The sequence below is a fragment of the Ursus americanus genome, chromosome X (genome assembly GCF_024610735.1).
Source record: "Ursus americanus isolate L20-20 chromosome X, mUrsAme1.1.p, whole genome shotgun sequence".
Classification (NCBI taxonomy): domain Eukaryota; kingdom Metazoa; phylum Chordata; class Mammalia; order Carnivora; family Ursidae; genus Ursus; species Ursus americanus.
This window is the reverse complement of record NC_142164.1, coordinates 109,730,414-109,751,230: the sequence shown is the minus strand read 5'-3', so window position 1 is coordinate 109,751,230 and position 20,817 is coordinate 109,730,414. Positions and strand designations below refer to the sequence as shown.

The 20,817-nt window shown below is 41.5% G+C and overlaps 1 protein-coding gene across 16 annotated transcripts in view; it reads left to right on the top strand.

Annotated features, from left to right (window-relative positions):
- Window positions 1–20,817, top strand: part of REPS2 (RALBP1 associated Eps domain containing 2) — a 397,176-nt gene that overhangs the window by 73,517 nt on the left and 302,842 nt on the right. For all 16 annotated transcript variants that reach the window (XR_006776249.2, XR_006776252.2, XR_006776253.2 and 13 more), the window contains one exon: window positions 18,160–18,283. Coding sequence is in view for 10 of the 16 variants with exons in the window: in XM_045777988.2 (XP_045633944.2) it covers window positions 18,160–18,283 (124 nt within the window). In the remaining 6 variants the exon portion in view is untranslated. The remainder of the gene's footprint in view (window positions 1–18,159; window positions 18,284–20,817) is intronic.

Here is a 20,817-nt window from a genome sequence, read left to right as displayed (position 1 = left end):
GCCAAAATCAAGAGTCAGATGCCTAACCGACTGAGCCACCCAGGCACTCCAGCAACATCATCATCATCTTCTTCTTTCTTCTTCTTTTTTCTTTCTTCTTCTTTTAATCCAAGTCTGTGTCTTCATCCTTAGAGTGTTGTCTGGTCTTGTGACTTGCTTTAATCTAGAATATAGAAGTGACCTTGTGCAAGTTTTGAGCCTTGGTCTGAAGAAGCATTTCACCTTCAGTTCTTGCTGCTTTGGGAGCTCCGCCACCAAGTGGAAAAGCCCAGGCTCACCTGCTGGAGGATGAGAGGCTACGTGGAGGAGAATGGAGGCCCCCAGTCAAGCCCATAGTCGACTATGGAAGCATAAGTGAGCCCCACCTGACATCAGCAGAGTCTGGTCCACATCAATAAAATTGCCTAGCTGAGTTCAGCTGAAATTGCTGACCCCAAAATTATGCACTAAATAAATGTTTTAAGGACTAAAGTTTTGGGGTGGTTGGTTATGCAGCAATAGATAATTGATAGAGCTGAGTTTGGATCCTCTGGGCCAATTAAGGCTCACTTTTGACCTGTTCTCTATCAGACCCAGGAGTGGTAACATAATCATGTTAGTAAAAGAAATTACCTGTGGGTAATTTAAGCAGAGAAGGAGTTTATTGGGTAGTTCGGTCTTTTCCTAAGAAAGCTGGGAGAAGGCTTGAAAAGTGCACAAGGGACAGCATTGCTAGAACTACAGCCATATCATGCCATGGATTTGGTCTGGTGAAGATGCTAGAACTGTAGCTACTGAATATTGGATGCCTCCAGGTATACCTCTCTTTGCCTGCGCTGGACCTCAGGTGTGGGGCTTGGCCCCCGTTGCCCCTGGGAACTGACGTTGCTGCTGTTTTCAGAAAACAGTGATCTATTCCTGCTGTTTTGCATAGTTGTTACTGATTCAAGTGCCCTGTGGTGTGTCTGACCAAGCTGAGGGCCTATGCCCATACCCTGATTGAGCTGAAATCAGGAAACTGGGTATCTGACATTTTTAACTTACTTAGCTGAAGGCAGGTAGAAAATTTCATAACATTGGCAAGCAAGATGTTGTGATGCTGGGCAGCCAAAAGAAAAATCACAAAATGTTCATTAGTTTCTGTTGTGTACTCTGGTTAACTCAGTTTTAGCACAGTTATGATGAAACCGGCTTTGAGGCTCATTCCTTGGTTCTATGGAGAGAAAATTGTCTGAGCCTCTACCCTTTACACCTGCTCCCTTTATCACAGACGTGTGCCCAGGGCCATTTGGAAGGCCAAAAAATAAGTGGGCCCTAATTTGCATGTATCTGGTTGCCAAGGTACAAACAGTATATGTCTTTCAGTTGGTAGGCCCAAAGAAACTTCATTCATTGCCACAGTGCACCACCTAAGAGAATGAATGAGTGAATGAATGGTATCTTAGTGAACATAAGGGGTTGCCTATTTGTGCAGTGAATTTGGTTCACGTGACATTAAAATATGAATTACTGGGCAGCAAGATCTTTATATTCAGTTCATTTCTCATTTCCGGAATTTCTCTAATAACCATTCTGAATCCTGAAGTGCCTATCTGCAAAACCATTTATGTAGGATTTGTTTAAATAATAGAAATAATACATAGGAAAGCATAATGCTTGGAGAGTGTGTAGTAGGTGCTTGAGAAATGTTGATCCTTTTTCTCAAACTTCTTAGATACATATATCCCAATCAGATCATGTCTTAGCTCAGGCTGCTATAACAAAATACCATAAACCGAGTGGCTTATAAACAACTGAAATTTATTTCTGACAGTTCTAAAGGCTGGAAGTCCAAGGTCAGGGTTTCAGCATGGTCAGGTACTGGTGAGGGCCCTCTTCAGGGTTGCAGACAGCCAGCTTCTTGCTGTCCTGACATGGCAGAAAGAGTGAAGCACACTGTCTTGTGACTCTATAAGGGTACAAATCCCATTCATGGAGTCTCTACCCTCATGATGGCATCTGATCCTAATCTGCTCCTAAAGCCCCCATCTCTTAATACCATCACATTAAGGGGTAGGGTTTTAACATATGAATTTGGGGGGAGCACAAACATTTAGTCCATAACAGATTATAAACTTTTGGAGGGTATGGACTATTCTTCCTCTGTCAAATTTGTCTAAGTTGTCAAATCTCTAGGCATGGCTTGTGAGAGTGGATTGTACTTGGGGTAGATTGTCTTGGGAGAAATCAGGAGCTAGACCTCAGTTCATCCACTGTGGTGGGGTGCCAATTTAGGGGGGATGAGTGGATTGTCTCAGATCAGGCGATGCAAAGTCTATCACCGCTGATGGAATAATGTCTACAGGTGATTCAAGGTACAACATAGGAGATCCACCTGGATGCTAGGGATGTCCCTCCTGGCAAGCACAACTCAGTGACAGGAAACCCAAGAGCAGGGAAAGTTTGGGGGTTTGGGTATCAGGGAAGTGTCAGTGGGCACCTGGGGGTGAGGTGGGGACAAGGACGGACAGTTGAGAGCAAGGCCAGGCCTTTAAATGATGGGTGTCTGTTAAGCTAGAGTGGGGAAGAGGGTGGATGTTTATTGCTGGGGCAGAGAAAGGGGATTTGGTTCTGGAAAGAGGTTAGTCCCCTTAATATAATGTGGCCATCAGGTTACAATAGGACCAGTAGCAGAGTGGACTTGGAGCTGGGTTCTGGCTAGTTGGGCCGAAGAATCCATTTGCATTTGCTGTGATGACGCTGGGGAACTTAGTGTGCTGGTTGTCACGAGGCCCTGCTGTGGGGAGAACAGTCATGAACAGGGAGGGGGCCCCCTCTCCTCTTTCAGTGCCCTGCAGTGTAGCCTGCTTTGAGGGGGCCAGCTTTCTCACAAGGAGGCTGCCAGAACATCAGGGAGGGGAGAGGAGCGTTTGTTGTTTTAATGGTTGAAAGAATCTTCACTAGGAATTCGACAAACCCAATTAATGAAGTCAGATTACCTGCCCCATCAAAAAGTACTGTTTCTGGTATGAGTTTAACTCTGTGCTGGAGTGTTCTGATGTGTCTCGGTTTAAGTTGGAGAGTGAGAACTGTAATGTGATCTGAGACTTCCATTCTATCATCCCCTCCTAAAGCATTTCAAGGATTTGTATATAATACATGGGTGCTCCACTGACGTGAGGTGCCTCTATTTCCCTCACTAAGGCACTGGTTTGAAACGGGAATGTGTGTGTATGAGTGAGTGCATGTGTGCCTGTGCATGCATGACTGCGTATAAAATAAAAGATACAGGGGCGCCTGGGTGGCTCAGTCGTTAAGCGTCTGCCTCCGGCTCAGGGCGTGATCCCGGCGTTCTGGGATCGAGCCCCGCATCAGGCTCCTCCGCTGGGAGCCTGCTTCTTCCTCTCCTATTCCCTCTGCTTGTGTTCCCTCTCTCTCTGGCTGTCTCTCTGTGTCAAATAAATAAAATCTTAAAAAAAAAGATACATAGATGGGACTGAAATGAACAAACTTACAAAAATACCAAATAAACCCAACCTGTAATTTTATTTTTGAAAAGCACTAAAAATGTCAATAAACAAATTGTCTGAAAAGTGAATCCTTTGGCTGCTAAGTCTGAGTTGCCAGAACCAGTAAAAGCTTTGTATAATCTTGGCAGTGCATGTGTGTTCACCTGAGATTTTGCTGCCTCCAGCTGTACAAAATTCTGTGATGTGCAGAGCCTAGAAACCAGGGCCAGCATCCTAAAATGAATTTTCTTTTGTAATCTGAGCCACCGTTGCATTTTAATTCAGTTCTAGTGTCAAGACTCTGTGTGTGTGTCTGTGTGTGTGTGTTCCTTCATTTCATCGACTCCTGGCATTTAAATCAATGCATGGCACACGGTTAGCCCTCAGTAAATGTTCTTACTGTTGAGTCTATTGTTCTTTTCCCCTATACTGTTCCACATCCCAGTGACTCTCTTCGTGGGGTGCGCAGGATGCTTCCTTTGTACCTGGGTGGTTCACTCTCATTGCACTCTTCCCCTCAGCTCACTTCGAAGTATTAGATCCCAGTTTGTCCTCAGGCAGGTGACAACCCTGAGGAACTCCTGACCCTGAGATGTGTGCCTGCACGTGTGCAGCCAGTTGGACAGCTTGAAAAGCTGTGGCATTGGCTTTCCAAAGAAGGCCTAGTTTATATGAGTCATAATAAATCATTGCCATTAAATGTCATCACTACCTATAATCATTCCTCATTCCAAATGACAGTATAGGTGCATGATAAAATCTGTAGAATCACTCTGTCCAACTGATATATGCCAATCCATTGTACAAAAACCAAAGCAGCTAGCCTGAGTGTAGAATTTCTTTGAATTCTCGTCTCTAGGAACCATATTAGTTTCATGTTTGACCCCTTAACATATTTCTTCGTTTGAATTCACAAGTGGTCTCCTTCCTGCAAAAACAAACAAACAAAAAACCTGAGTAAATTCAAAGTTCTGGGGGGATATGTTGTATTTCTCTTTGGCTTTGTTTGCTTGGAATCAAGTGATTACAAAATGACTTACCTGAACTCACCTGAGGTGCTTGCTATCCTGGAATCAGGTGGTGTCTCTGATCCTTTAAATCCGAAAACATTTTTTTGAATAGGTTGATGTATTCACATAAGGCACAATTCAGTGGTACAAAGCAACATTCATAGGGGTTCTCTCAGTGCAGTGAAGAGTTAAAACTCATTAGGGCATATTTAAGGTATTCCATAAGCCTTAGTGGGAAATCAATGGGATGGGTGCTGTGGGGAATGCAAGGATGATTTTAAAAATTCTGGACTTGCCCTCAAGAGACTTGTGGCCTTGTAGGGGGATGTAGCAGGTATACTGAGAATCATAATACAAAGTAGAAGTGGTAAGTGCCAGAGGGAGAGGTTCAAACTATAGTTTTAGTTTTAACTCATAGAATTCGTTTTTATAGAATTTTTGAATCTAGAAAAAGCCTTGTGTCCAATCTAGTCAGAGTGCTTCATTCCATTACATGAGACTTGAGACCAAGGGAGGTCAGGTGCCTTTCCCTTGGTCACCCATTTAGACAGAGCTACCTTTTACACAGATAGCTCGTTTTTATAAAGCAAGCTGCCGCCTTGGTCTGTGTCAGCAACTTAGAGGAAAGAACACTGTGTTTTTGTGTTAGATCTGGGCTCGGTGAGTGAGGATCATTGCAGCTTTGTTCAGCTGGGCACTTTGTTTTGAAATTGTACTTAGAGCAAGTGGAAGGGGAATGGTTTTGGGGTGTGTCTAATATTTTCTGCTGACATGGGGTTAGGCTTTGTCTCTTCTCACAAATTTTTTTTGAATTCATTTTAAGTAGATAATACAGGTACAAGATTCAAAATTCAAAAGGTATAATATGAAATACAGCAAACTCTTCTCTACCCCTGTGCCTTGGCCAGCCCCTTCCCTTCCTTTCCCTTCCCTGCCCTGCAGCTGGCAGCCAAGTTTGTTAGCTTCAACTTCCAGGGATAGCGTATGAATATATAAGTAAATGTGTCTACAGTGCAACCCCCTTAAAAAAATAACCTCCTATACCCACTATTGTGCACCTTGCTTTTTCTGTTTCAACAGTTTAATCTGATGGTCTTTCCATGTCATTATACAAGGAGCTTCGTCATTCTTCTTTAGTTTGTGGTTTTTGTTTTTTGTGGCAGACAGCTGAATCCACTCTAGATAGTTAAGCCAAAGAGGAATTAGGACTTTAGGTAACTGGTAGAATTGTTTGGAGGCTGGAGGAACTGGCCAGCATCTAACTTTCCAAGCCCCACATAGCACTAGTATTGAGTGGAAGCCACCTGTGCTCCTGCCCCCTCCGAGCAGCAGAGAGCAGGGATTTGCCTTGACTGGAAGTGCTTCCATTGTCATCCTGAGTCAGGAAGGCAGCTTTGCAGCTACTGCAGCTTCCCACCTGCAAAAGTAGATGCTCTGAGCAGCTTCTCTTCCTGTATATTTCTCACTTCCAAAGCGAAGTCATGTGTGCATATGTCTGATCAGTGGAGCCGTGGTCACATGTTTGCAGTTTAGCTGCAAAGAAGCCTAGGAATTTGATTCTCAGCCTTCAAGTTGGGAGGCGAGACTTGTAAGATAAGAAATTTCTCCAAATAGACAAAAGGTTTCCAAAGACGATGGGTAATCACAGATATTACACGTCTACCAGAGCTGTCTAGAATTCTGTTGTGTGGATGAATCACAGTTGATTAAACTGATATTTTAGATGAGGACCTCTAGATGTTTTCCAATCTGTATCTTAGACAGTAAGTATTGAGTGACCTTGTAAATATGTCATTTTACTTGTGTGAAATGAAATATAAATTCATAGAGGTAGAATTCCTAGATCAAAAAGTTGATTATAATTCTAAGGGATATTGTCAAATGGTCTCTGGATGTTATACCAATCTGTTTCCACTAGCAGTGTACAAGTTCCTGATTTTTTGCCGAGAGTCTTCCCTGTTCAGATTTCATCTGAGCCAGAGTGGCGGACTAGGTCTTCCCCACTACTGGGGTGAATTTTGGGCCTTGGGCCAAGAATGCTGGCAAACCAGGTTTGGGCTGTAACCTCTGCCAGGACAGCCTGTTTTTAGCATCTGGGCTGGATTCGGCCTGTAATTTTATTATAGATTCTCTGGCCTTAAATTAAATGGCATCTTGGGGGATCTGAAAGATAATGTAGCTTCCAAAATTGATTTGCAACTTGGGAGGAGCCTACACGTTGAGAGGACTCGCATCATTATGTTTCACAAATGCGTAAGGACATTTTCAAAGAATGGTTATGAAGATTTATAATATCTTTTCCCCTTTAAAATAAAAAGCAAATAAGTGAAATAAGCCAGACAGAGAGAGATAAATACCACATGGTATCATTTCAATGTGGAATCTTGGGAGGAAAAAAAAAGTCAAACTCATAGAAACAATAGAATGGTGGTTGTCAGGGCTGGTGTGGTTAAGGGGTAGAGGAAAGGGGGAGAGGATGGTAAAAGGGTACAAATTTTAAGTTATAAGATGTATAAGGTCTGAGGATCTAATATTAAACATGGTGACTGTAGTTCATAACACTGTATGGTATAATTGAAATTAGCTAAGAGAGTAGAACTTAAGTGTTCTCTCTCACATACAAAAGTAAATAGATGAGGTGACAAATGTGTTAATTAGTTCTGGGGGAGGAATCCTTTCACAATGTGTATGTATATAGAATAATCACAATGTACACTTTGTATGACAAATTCATTTGTCAGTTACACCTCAAAGCTGGAAAAAAGGGCGGAATCTTATTTTTAGGGTGTTAATTATTACATAAATTTTGCTTCTAACTGAAATCTGGCATCTCGTTGCTCCAATTGGTTGCTGTGAAAATATGTAGGAAGCCCTTGTTCAAAAGCTTCTGAAAATTTTAAACAAATGTATATAAATGGGTAGAAAATGGGGGGTAAATACATGTGTGTTCTTTTTTTTTTTTAAAGATTTTATTTATTTGAGAGGGGTGAGAGAGAGAGAGTGTGCTTGAGCGAGCACATGAGCAGGGGGAAGAGCAGAGGGAGAAGCATGACCAGGGAGCCCAGCTATGCAGGGGCTCGATCCCAGGACCCAGAGATCATGACTTGAGCCGAAGACAGATGCTTAACTGACTGAGCCACCCAGGTCCTGTGTTCTTTTCTAATGGAAGTGTTCACTCTTTAAGCTGGCATTTACTTAGGATAGCTCATTATTTCAAGAAAATATCCTTTCTGCGTGAATGTTGAGGGTATCTGCAAGGATATAAAGTATAGCTCAGAGAGGTAGTGTGTTGTTGTGCAGGGGCTGGTAACCCTTTCTGTAAAGGGCCTGGCAGTAAATATTTTAGGCTTTGTAGGCCCGGAGGCAAAATTGAGGACATTATATAGGTACTTATATAACAAGAAACAAGACAAACTTCCACAAACTTTTTATTGACAAAATTCAAAATACAATAATCCAGTACTTTTTTTTGTTTGTTTGTTTTTGTTATACAGGTCTGCTAGTAAAAAACATGGGATTCTTGTTTTGGGATAATATTTTACCTAATAGGATTCAAAGTTAGCATTCCCCGATCATCAAATTGATTGCAAATGTTCATCTGTAAAAACCATTCTCAGCTCATGGGCCATACAAAACCAGGCAATGATCCAGATTTGGCCTGTGAACATTAGTTTTCCAACCCCTGTTGTAAAGGGAAGACCATGAGCTTTGGATGCTTGCATGTGTAGGTTTGAGTATTGGCTCTGACTTGTGACCTTGAACATCTCACTTCACTGAGTTGTGGTGCTTATTTGTACATAAACTGGAGGTGATGACACATACCACATGGAATAAATATCCTCCCCATCTTTGTTGTAATTTTGAGTTAGGATTCTATTTCTGTAGGTTTTGATGTAATTTTGCTAGACTTACTTAGAATGAGTATTTAACAGATCGAAAAGCCAGTTTGTCAGGGGATGGAATGGTCTCAAAGTACTATGTGAAAACATGTTTTTGCAGTGGAGAGATCTGGCTATCACCACCTTAACCAAATGGCCAAGCTTTGTAACCAATGGTGGTATGTTCTGACATTATATGCCCCTCACTGATATGTACCTCTTACTGTATCACAGTATCACCTATGTGGTGTTCCTGCTAGAAATGTTTGACGTGAATGTTATCATAAGGAAACAGACCAATCTAAAATGTGGAACATTATGCAGGAACATTGTGAACTCTTGAAAGGATTCAGTGTCATGAATAACCGAGGGAGATGGTGCTAGATTAGGGGAAGATTAAGGAGAGATAAGATAAAAATGTAATGCATAAACATTAATTAAATCTTAGATATGAAAGAGAGTTCTGTAGGCCATTTATAGGACAATTGAGGGAACGTGAGTATGGGCCATATGTTGTATGATATTGTTGATTTCTTGAGGTGTGGTGATGATGGTGGGATGGTGTGGGAGAATATCTCTGTTTTGGGGAGGTGAATAATAAATTATTTAGGGGCGAGGGAGGGAGGGAGTGAGAGAGTGAGAGAGAGAAAAAAGTTATTTTGTTCAGTGCTGCTCACTTCGTAGCATGGCCCGAACGCAAATGCTTTTAATGGGGAGGTGCCTAATACATTTTAAAGTGTTAAGTTCTTCCAGGTGTTAGTGGGCTTTTCTGTCTGAAGTTATGCCTAAGCACTGAACGTCTGTCTTCTCTTTAACAGTGTGCTAGTTTGGCTTAGGCATATACTGTGGTACTTGATGTTGAGTATTTGGATATGGGGGTTCATATTTTCTTGGGCAGCTCACCCAGGTCCCTCTGGACTGAAAATCCCTCTTGATTTTTAGAATGTGTGAATGAACAGGAAAGGAAAACTCAGGATAGTTGACCAGACTCTTTAGCTGGTACAACTTGTAAGCATGTCCTTCAAATATTCCTCTATATTTCTGTTGTTGAGGGTGCCTGCTTGGGGGCTGACGTCCCCTGGGGGTGTGCTGAGTAGAAGGAGGCTTGGAGGAGGAAGCCCGCAGTGTGCATCTCTGGAGCATCTAGCTGCTGGAGCATCACTGAGGTGTTGTAGGCTCTGAGGCAGAGGGCCAAAACAAAGCATGATGAGGCCTTTCCTCATGCTTTGATCGTAACCAGTCCTTCCTAGCTGAGCGGGGATGGAACAGACAAGTCAATATTCTCTTATATTCCTGCAGGAACTCTTATGGCTATATGGTGTGAGATGACTAAAGCCAATTTAGCAGCCAGTTGTAAAAGTAATTACAAGATGAGAGAAAGAAGAGCGATTCTGTTACTACAGGCTGTGAAAATGAATTAATTAAGCAAATATTAATTGAGCAACTGAAAAATAGCAAGCATTGTAAAGTATGAGTCTTGGGGTACACATGATAAAGATATACTCTTGCCTTGGGCTGGGCATTTGGGGGTAGGGGACTCCAGCTCCTTCCCCTGTGGAGACAGTGACCAAAATACAGACTTGGCTGTATTATAAGGCTAGTGATGTGATAGAAAGCTAGTGAGGAGGGTTATTGGAATGCAGAGAACATGCCATATGGAGTTAAGGTTGCAAACATAAGGTTGGTCTTGAGGTGATCTGGAGAATGAGTCTTGTGGGTAATGAAGTGGGGAGACCTGCAGCTTCCAGGCAGGGGACACACCTCGGTGCCCATAGGCTTGAATGGCTCTTATGTGTTGAGAGACTGGTTGGCATCTGGAGTGGCTGAAGCCTTAGATGCAGGGCAGGGAGGAGTCAGATGTAGGGTTGTTAGAAAGGTAGTTTAGGCCAGATGGGAGGGCCCCCAAAGCCATGCTCAGGAGTCTGGGTTTTACAGGAAAGGGAGCGAGGAGCCCTCTAAGTACCATTGAGTTGGGGGGTGATCTCGTTTCAATAAGGTCTCATGGAGGGAGTGTGGACGTTGGTGTGGTGAAATTGCATGAGTCTAGGGGCGGGACTTGAAGTAGTCAATGTGTGAGCAAAGAAACTGAACTTGGCAGCTGCCGCAGAGAAAGAATAGAAAATAAAGGTCCACTGGTGCTCTTGCAGAATTCTTTCAACCCCTCCCAACAAGACTTTTTTTTTTTTTTTTACAATTTTAAATCTTTCTAAGGAAGTCTTTTAAAAATACTTGAAAGAGAGAATCTTATTCCAACCTTTGAACGGTTCTGAAAATTTATTAAATTTCAGCTAGGAAAGAAAGTATTATTTCAGGCAAACTGGAACATGTGTGGACTGATTACTCAGCACAGTTACTTAATCTTTCAGAATTAGGTAGGAGGGAAGCTATTTTAGTGGCCTTCAATTTTCTTCCAGAACTTTGTCCAGGTTCCTCCCAAATGGTCGGTGAATTTTTCTGATTTGTATCCAGCACCCCCACAGTTTAGTGCACATCTGTAAGCTGTAAGGAAGTTGATTCCATCCATTCCTTTTTTTTTTTTTTCCCCGTTGCTGGCCTTACACCTGAGAAAACAAATACGAGTCCATAGGTTCTTGTTCTGTGTCAGAAATTTGCGCAACGTGTAATCTGAGATGGATCCAGCTGAGAGTGTTACAGGTTTGGAGTTTAGACAAAAAAAAAAAAAAAAAAGGAGTGGAATCTTTGTATTTTTTCTTTATTTCTAGCAATGCTTGGCAACTTGGACTGTTTGAAGTCGCGATTATATAAAATATCTCCTGCTAATTAAGTACCTGGGGATAAAGCACCACCTTATTTTCTTTAGTTTGTCTTAAAATATTTCTACCCACAATTTAGAGCTTTTCCATGGAGAATTTAATTTAGACTTAGAACATCCTGAACCTTGAGAAACAAAACTTAGAAAATTAACCTCTGGGACGCCTGGGTGGCTCAGTCAGTTAAGCGGCTGCCTTCAGCTCAGGTCATGATCAGGGTGAGACCCCTGCCGGGCTCCTTCCTCAGCGGGGAGCCAGCTTCTCCCTCTCCCTTTGCCTGCTGCTCCCTCTGCTTGTGCTCTTTCTCTCTCTGTCAAATAAATAAATAAAATCTTAAAAAAAGAAAAAGAAAATGAACCTCTTTTATGAATTAAGATATTTCAGGCTTACAAGGGTCCATATATAAGTTCCAAAGGCTTGTAATTACTTTGTCTTCCTTATGGCTTGAATATTTCAGGAAGTTCTTGGCATGTCTCTTGGAGGGTTAGTGTACAAAGAGCAAGAAAAGTGAGCTATGGGCTTACCTCACTTATGTGTGTATATTCCACGTTTGCTACAAAGCAGTGATCCTAGTGGTGTATAGGACCAAAGGACACTTTCCAAGGTAAATAAAGCAGTTTACTAATGCCAGATTTGAGTGTTGGTCTCAAAGTACCATATGGAGGTTTTAGCAGCAATTTCACTTACCTTTAGTTAAGAGCTTTTCAGTTCTATGTATTACTTACGGCAAAGGAATAACAGAAGGTCAACTTGATATTAAATTAACACTGAAATAGTAGTTAAATTGTTTGCATGTCAAGGATTATAATTTTTTAGGGATTATTCAGCAACAACTATATTGATGCTGGATCCACACTGATGATCTCAGTGTTTTTTCCCACGTATGGGCAAGCCTGTACTTGAAGATGTGTAACTTATATATTCACAGTAAGGGATGTATTATACAATTCAGTTACTTTTTATTTGTGAGGATTGGTTCATTTACTTGATCGAGGATTTTTTGACTGCAGCCTGGATATCCTTGTGTTGGTGGTGAATGGAAGTTACCCCTTGCATCTTAATAGGAGGCAGAGATAAACAGATAATTATAATATCTGATAAGTGAAGAAATAGACATTAAAAAGCTTAAATGTGGAGAATGTCAAACATACATGTAAGTACAGGCAGTAGGCGAATGAACGCCATCACCCAGCTTCAACAGTTCTCAACTAGGGGACATACTCTTTGCACCCATACACTCTGCTCTACTTACTCCCCTCCCCCCTTTTATTTGGAAGCAAATCCAAGACAGTATATCATCACGTGGTGGGTATTTATAGATATTTGAAGAGTCAGAGAATACACAGGGAAAATAAACTGTACCTGGGGACTTGGGAAGGAAGGAGGTACAGAGAAGTAGCTTTCAAGAACCGGAGGGAGTAAGTTTCAGATAAAAGGGATGGAACCCACCAATTATCGAATATCCCTAAGCATTGTATTACGTTCATTTAGTACACTAGTTTATTTTTTTCTTCACAATAGTCCTATGAGGGAGGCACTATCTCTATTTTACAAATGAGGAAATTAAGTTTCAGGCAGATTTAAATAAATTTGCCCAAAGTTATAAAACTAATTAGTTTTCCGTGTTGCAAACCATTCTTGACTTTAAGGGCTATTTAGTTCACCATCTTCTGCACCATGTGTGTAGATACAGAGAAGTGAAAGTACAAGATGTGTCTGTGAAAGTGGGAGAAGTGGAATGCAGCTACAGAATGTGTGTGTGTGTGTGTGTGTGTGTGTGTGTGTGTGTGTTCGTCTGTCCATCCGTGTGTCCTTGGGTTAGTCCGTGTTCGGAGATGAAAATAGAGAAGCTGCTCCAGGCCAGGTTGTGAAGGGACTTTAATGCCATACTAAGGACAGAGAATATTGTCCTGAGGATGGTGGAGTTCCAGGCTGAGATGTCTTAAAGCATGAGAACAGTATTGTCAGCTTTCAAAACGAAGAATATGCAGACACTGTGGAAGACGAACTGGAGTTGGAAGATGAGCTGAAGTGAGTATGGGTCAGAAAAATTATTTATTCAACCAGTATTTATTGAGGATAGACAATATGGCAGAGAGTGAACTGACGAACAGCAAACACATCTCCCTATTTCATGGAGATTAGTAGAGAATTAGTCACGTGCAAATGGCCTGTTGTAACTTGATTTATAATAGGAAATATATATTTGGTCTTCAACTCAGTTCCTAAAGCACAGAGCTCCTAAAACCGTTGGAATTTCCTGTGATCAGAGCAGTAAATGTGTCTTTTGTTATGTTAATAAGGTGATTTAGGGTAAGCCCTCAGGTAACCGGGTTGGGGGCTGGTTGCCAAGGGAACCAACCTTGTAATTTGAAGTTTTGGAACTTTGGATACCCACCTCCCGCACAAACCTCCAGGTGGGGAGGGGGCTGGAGGTTGAATCAGTCACCAATGATCAGGATTTAATCAATCATGCTTATGTAATAAAGCATCCATAGAAACCCAAAAAGGGTTCAGAGAGCTTCCGAGTTGGTGAGCACCAGCTATTTGGGGAGAGTGGAGTGGTGCTCCAAGAGGCTATAGAAACTGCACACTCCCGCATACCTTGCCCTATTCATTTCTTTCATTTGGCTGTTTCTGGGTTATATCCTTTTTATAATAAACTGTTAATCTACTGAGTAAAATGTTTCTTTGAGTTCTGTGAGCTGTTGTAGCAGATTAACCAAACCTGAGGAGGGAGTCATGGGAACATCTGATTTATAGCCGCTTGGTAACAACCTGGGCTTGTGACTAATGTCTGAAGTTGGGGGGAGGGGAGTAAGGGGGCAGTCTTGGAGGACTAAGCCCTTCCTTATTCTGTGGAATCTGATGCTGTCTCTAGGTAATCCTGTCAGAGTTGAGTTGAACTGTTGTACACCCAGGTGTTATCTGGACAGTTACTTGGTACTGTGTGGGATACCACCGCCTTCACATTTTGGAATTGGTCTCAGGACCATAATACCTATGATCCTATGAAAAGGTGATAAACTTCCTAGTTCTCAGAAAAATGCAAAGTAAAACTATAATGAGATACTACCACACTCCCATTAGAATGGTGAAAATGAAAAAGCCTAAAAATACCAAGTGTTGGCAAGGACATAGAGTAAACTGAATTCCCAAACACCATTGGTGGCAGCGTGGCCATATCTACTAACACTAAACATATACATATCTGGTAAGCCAGCAGTTAGCACTCTTAGATAGAAACCTAAAGAGAAATGTATTTCAGGCTAATGTATTCTACTCTACATGTCTTAACAAACATGAGCAAGAATATTAGAGCAGCACGATATAGAACAGACCCAAAGTGGAAACCATCCAAATGTCCAGTGTCAGAAGGATAGATAATTTGGGATATATCCATAGAAATATTTGAATAACAACTGAAATGACTGACCTGTAATTTCACTCCACAACTTGGAAGCATGTCACAAACAACATTGAACAAAGAAGGCAGACACGTGGGTACATACTCTTTGACTATTTATATAAAGTTCAGAAAAAGGCAAGACTAACCTGTGGTATTAGAAGTTAGGAAAATGGCATATGGGTAGCGATTGAAAGGAGCTGCACAGGGGGGCTTCTAGAAGGCTTATAATGTTTTGTTTCTTGATCCTGACTGCTTCTTATGTAGATGTGTTCCATTTATGAAAACTTATATCCCCATACACTAAGGATTTGTATGCTTTTCTGTATCTATATTATGCTTTTCCATATGAATATTGTATTTCTTCGAGAAACAAATTCTTTTTTTTTTTTTTTAAAGATTTTATTTATTTGACAGAGAGACAGCCAGCGAGAGAGGGAACACAAGCAGGGGGAGTGGGAGAGGAAGAAGCAGGCTCATAGCAGAAGAGCCTGATGTGGGGCTCGATCCCAGATCGCCGGGATCACGCCCTGAGCCGAAGGCAGACGCTTAACCGCTGTGCCACCCAGGCGCCCCTGAGAAACAAATTCTGATAATTAGTATTGATGTCTACTTGTTCACTTGAGGAAAACTCACTAGTATCTGAAAGTCACACTCAGGGGTTCTCATCTCTCTCGGTATTAGTGCCTGCTTGTTTTGTTGCGAGAACACCACCAACTAATGGAATAAAGTTAGAAAAAAGTTAAAAAAATCTGTCCCTGTATGGTTAAGTATGTGAATTCTGTTTAGAAAATCTGTCATGATAGCCAGATGAGATACTAGGAAGGGTTAAGGCCGTGACAGTGGAGAAGATAGCCTTGATTTGGGACGTGGGTTGGTGGCAAGATCAACTGGGTATGGTTACCATTGAAGATAAGTTTCTGATTTAGTATATGGAATAGTTGACACCAGTAAGATTAATTAGCCGGTACCAGGATATGTGGGGAGGGGCTTATTTGTGTTATGACTGAGATGGCATTGGGTGTCCACAGGAGGATTTTGGAAAAGTGCATGAAGTGTCTGAGATGTTACGTTTGGAGAGAGTGATTTGGTGGTCATTTGGATGGTAATTGAGGCCTGGAGAAAGAATGAGATCACTGAAAGAGCAGTGATTCTCAGCCTTTGCTGCATGTTAGAATTACCTTGAGAGCTTTGCAAAAATACCCATGCCTGGGCTGCACAATTTACCAGCTGAATCAGAATCTTTGGGGGGTAGGGCTTAGGTAGCTGTATTTTTCAGAAACTCCTCCGGTTATTCTAATATGCAGCTAGACTGGACCAAATAAGGCAAGTGGATCAGTAAATCAGACAGCAGTGCATTTATTGAATGGACACTATTGTCAGCACTGCTAATTAGCTCTCATGAGATAATTACCATCATCTCTCTTTACACTTATGGGGAGACTGAGGCACAAGAGTTAAGTAGTTTGCCTTAGGTTATGCAAATAGCTAATTAGTGCCCAGGCCAGGATTCACAACCAAGTCATTGACTCCAGGGGCTGTTCTCTTTACCATAACATCCTATTGCTTCTCCAGTCAAGAATGAATCTGGGGAGGATTGAGACTTTTGGAACAGCAGCCTGAGGAGCTCAGCAGACCCTCTCCAATGAAACAACCTTTTAAATGGTAACAAAAAAATATATAAAAAATAATTAAAGTCATTGGAAATTGACCTGAGGACATACAGCAAATGGAGAAACATTCAAGAAAATCTCCTAAATCTTGGTAAGAGCAGTGAATCTGCAGTATTTGAACCAGGACTGCTCCCCACCTGTCCTGCACCAGTTGCATTTGAGGAAAGCTCCATTCCTGGTGGATCCAGCCACGAAAACAGGACTTGCTCTCCCCCGACCCCAGCAACAAGTCGAGGGCTAGGAGAGTTAGACCACCTGCTATGAGAAATACTAGAAGTATCAGAAGGAAGGAAGGGAGGGAGGGGGAGAGAGAGGGAGGGAGAAAGACAAACACTAATCTATACATTCAAGAAGCCCAGCCCTGTTCTGCCCCCTCCTGTGGCAGCCAGGCTGTTTGTCTCACTGTGACTGCAGGCTACGGATGCCTGCAACCACAGTGATGCCTGCAGTTGGGGTGGGAGCTTGGGTGTAAGGCCAGTTAAATAGCACAAAGCTCAGTGTTCTTCCAGAGATCCAGCAGCTTTTCTTGAATAAACGCTCCCTGGATTGCTGCATGCCTTGGGTTAATTTCCAGAGTTCTGTCCATCTGCTTAGTTGGTTTTCTCACTGCTTTGATGGAGGAGAGAATTTTTGGAGGCCCTTATTCCCCCCATTTTTTGCTGACATCCTAGTTGAATTTTTATAGGAATTTTCTTAAGATTAATTAGTGACTGTTTATAGTTTGGAAATCTAAAAGCCCATCCATACGGACCAACTAAAAAAAGAAACCACGGTGTATCTTTATAGCAGAGTATTGTGTGGTTGTTAAAAGAAAGATGTAATTTTAACTGTGCTGATAGAGAAGATTTTTCTTCAAGGGATAATGCTAAATGAAAGTAAGTTGCAAAATAGTATGTAGTATTCTGTTTGTATAAAATATTGAATAAAGAGGAAAAACACAGGTGTGTGCTATATATATGCATAGAACATTTCTAAAAAAATATGTTTTCCTCTGGGCCATAGGAAGTGGAGGGTGCTTTTTAGATCTTCCCCCCACTTACTGTTATTTGAACTTTTGAGTATTACTTTGAAATAACTTTAAAAAGTCATTGAATATTTGTTAGTTTTAAACTACCGATTGGATATGTGTTAGTTTAAGGTCTGCAAATTAAAGATTGCAAGATCTTTTTTTTTTTTTTTAAAGATTTTATTTATTTATTTGACAGAGAGAGAGGCATCGAGAGAGGGAACACAAGCAGGGGGAGTGGGAGAGGGAGAAGCAGGCTTCCTGCTGAGCAGGGAGCCCGATGATGCGATGATGCCGGGGCTGGATGCGGGGCTGGATGCGGGGCTGGATCCCAGAACGCTGGGATCATGACCTGAGCGGAAGGCAGACGCTTAACGACTGAGCCACCCAGGCACCCCAAAGATTGCAAGATCTTAAAGACATTTGTGTTCATAGTCCCCCCACCCCTTTTGCTTCTCTGAAGTGAGCACTTGTCATGTAGTTTCAATGCTTAGGAAATCTGTTGCCTGAAAACCTTAAAAATAATGAATTCACTTTTAGTTTTGATCAGCTGGGATAATCCACAAGTAGTGGTAATGACTAACCTGTTCTGTTATCACCCCAGTGATCTTCTAGACTTTGTACATTAGTATCCACCCCCTGAACAAGTCACTGTCTTTCATAAGAACAGTAACAGCCATCCTTTGTCACCTTTATTTTTATCTTTGAAAGAGGAGGAATAATCACTCAGTCCTGAAACATCATGAGTAGGTAGAATTTAATTATCTGAATTGGAAATCTTCCTATAAACTGGAGGAAAAAACCCCCAACCAGTGTGTACACATAGGTTCTCCAGGGAGTTTTTGGTTAGCTACACTGTGAAATCCTTGATATTTCATAATATATCTTGTCTCATTTTCCTGTTATGAAATGGGGTTTTCAGCCTGGTTTTTTCTTGTCTGTTTTCAGATCACAGAACTGTGTGGTGCAAAGCGGGTTGGTTATTTTGGTCCAACACAGTTTTACATTGCCTTAAAACTGATTGCTGCAGCACAGTCTGGCCTCCCTGTACGGATAGAAAGTATTAAATGTGGTAAGTATCTCCCATTTGTACATTTGATTGTCCATGACGGGTGTCTCGTTTATGAGAACCATTTTTAGTGGGCTTAAGGCCTGTTCTATAAGCATCTGTGGAATTTCTCCTTGCTTCTTCCAGCTGTTGTAAAATAAAGTAAGAAAATTTAGCAGGTATCTTATTTTTCTTTTTGAAAGGGGAAAAAAATTGAGATTGTGACCTGAGATTCATGCCTTTTAATGGAGTTGAAGTTAAAATAGATTTTGTTCTTTAGCAGAAGGAGATCAGGACAGAAATTCTAGAGCCTGTGGCAAAATGATAGCATTTAGTTTTATTTTCCTTTTGAGGAATATTTAATGCCAATTGAAGTTCTGTTAGGGACAAGGGGACAAGTACGTGGGATAGTTTGAGTGGAACCGCCCCTATTTCCTCTCCTGTCCCTGCGAGTCATATCATATATGATCATCCTTTACTCCCCCAATTCCTGAAGCACTCTTATAATGATTAGTAAGTACTATGGAGCTGCCAAAATTTTGGCAGAATGAACTTAGCTTCTCAGAGTTTTGATTTAATGTTTTCTTATCTTTCCATCCTTGCTCCCAACCCAGTGAGTGTTTGAGCACTTCCCACAACTTAAACAAAAAGCAAAGCCCCAAACTCTTAGCATCATTTATACTGCCTCAGTATTGGGTGTACAAATCTCTATGAAGAAGGTGATTATTCCAGGGCTGTGCTGAGGTCCTCTGTTCATTTACTCTGATCTAAGTTACTTTCCTAAGTTCACACAGCCATGCAGGAACTTTTTCCTTTTCCTCATTTTGAGATAAAAACCACTCAACTGTCCACCACGCCTGTACTGTGAAGTCCTTGGTAAACCTCAGAGTGGGTTCAGGAACGTTGTAGGACAACTCTTAAATAGCTGAGAAGATTCTGATAGCTTGACTATGGGAAATGAAGTCCTTTTGCGCTAACCATCAGGGAGCCACAATCATTCTACTAATCTTTATTAAAAAGGCTTAGTGTCTGCCAGATACCATCTCATTTAGTCCTCCCAACATCCTACTAAATTAGGTGTTTGTGTTAGTTTGCATTGCTTATGATAAACCGTGAAAAAAATTCCACTGAAATCCCAGTGCCTTAACAAAATGCAGGTTCGCTTCCTGCTTTGCAGTAGGCCACGGTGACCCTCTAAGGGCAGCTGCCCTCCATGTGGTAGCTTCATGATCCTGGCTACTTTATCTTGTGGCACCCCCCCTCCTCCAGCAAGCACCTGTTCCTATAATTGCTGCAACAGAGAAATAGTTTCTCACCCTAGCCGTTAAATACTTGGTCCTGGGTATGACTCACATTACTGCTGCTCACAGTGCATTGGCCAGAACTTGTCACATGGATCCACTGAACTGCAGAGCAGACTGGGGGCTGTGTAATTCTCTCCTATGCCTGCAAGGAGAGAACTGGCTCTGGATAAACACTGGAAGTCTCTCCTGTGGTACTGTTGTTATTCTTATCTTACAGATGTGGAAATTGAAGTTTAGGGGGCGTTGAGTAATTTGCCCAAAGACATAAGGTTAGTAGAGTTTGGAGCCAGAAGCTTAGTCTTCGCTTCCCTCGCTCTTCATGCATAGTAGCCTCTTCTTGATTATTCTGTTTAGTAAGGTGCTTATTATAATCTGGAATCACGGAATATTTTCTGAATGGGAAAAAAATCTGACCCAGATCATCCTTTGATATTACATAACTTGGTTCCTTAAAATAGTTTTTTTGATAGAGCATTATTTCAGTGGCAAGTTTGGAGTTTATCACTGCAAGGCAGCGTGGTCACTGCTATAAATCATTTGCTGTGATTAGTTTAAAGTCACATCACATTGTATTTGGATTTGGGGTAGACACGGAAAGTTTCCAGTTTCCATTTCACTGTAAATGATCATTAAGCTTTATTGTTGTATCTTCCAGCTTTATCTTCTGGAAAAGTTAAAGCTGCTTTGTTGTATACAAGAATAAGTTTCTGACGCTTTTGTTGTTTATTTTAATTAGACTGGTCTTTTACCTGATTTGTGCCCATATCTGCAGCTTAATTTCCTGGGAATTGGGGGGTGAGAAGGGGGGCGGTTGTCTAAATTATCACATGTGTAAAGGATTAACATTTTTTCACAAGTGTAAGGCTTTCTCAGTTGTATTTTATAAATCCTGATGCTGCCTTTTACCTTTGACAGTTTAAGTATACTCACAGTTAATTTTGAGTTTTCTTCCTTCATTTAAAGAATTATTAAATAAAAATTATTTGTAGTCAGCATATGTTAAGTAAGAATGAGGGCAAGATTGGGCCAAACTTTGAGCTGCCACTTAGAATTTTCCAATTTATTGCTTGAAATCCATTAGTGTAATGTTTTGTGACACAAACCTTGAAGGCCAAAGAGAATGCTCTGTGAGAATTTAATATGGTTGTAGTAGCCTCATCACACTCATGGAGTTGTGAGTCCATTCTTAACTTCACGAGTTACATGCGTCTGCGTGTGTGTGTGTGTGTGTGTGTGTGTGTTAACCTCTAACCC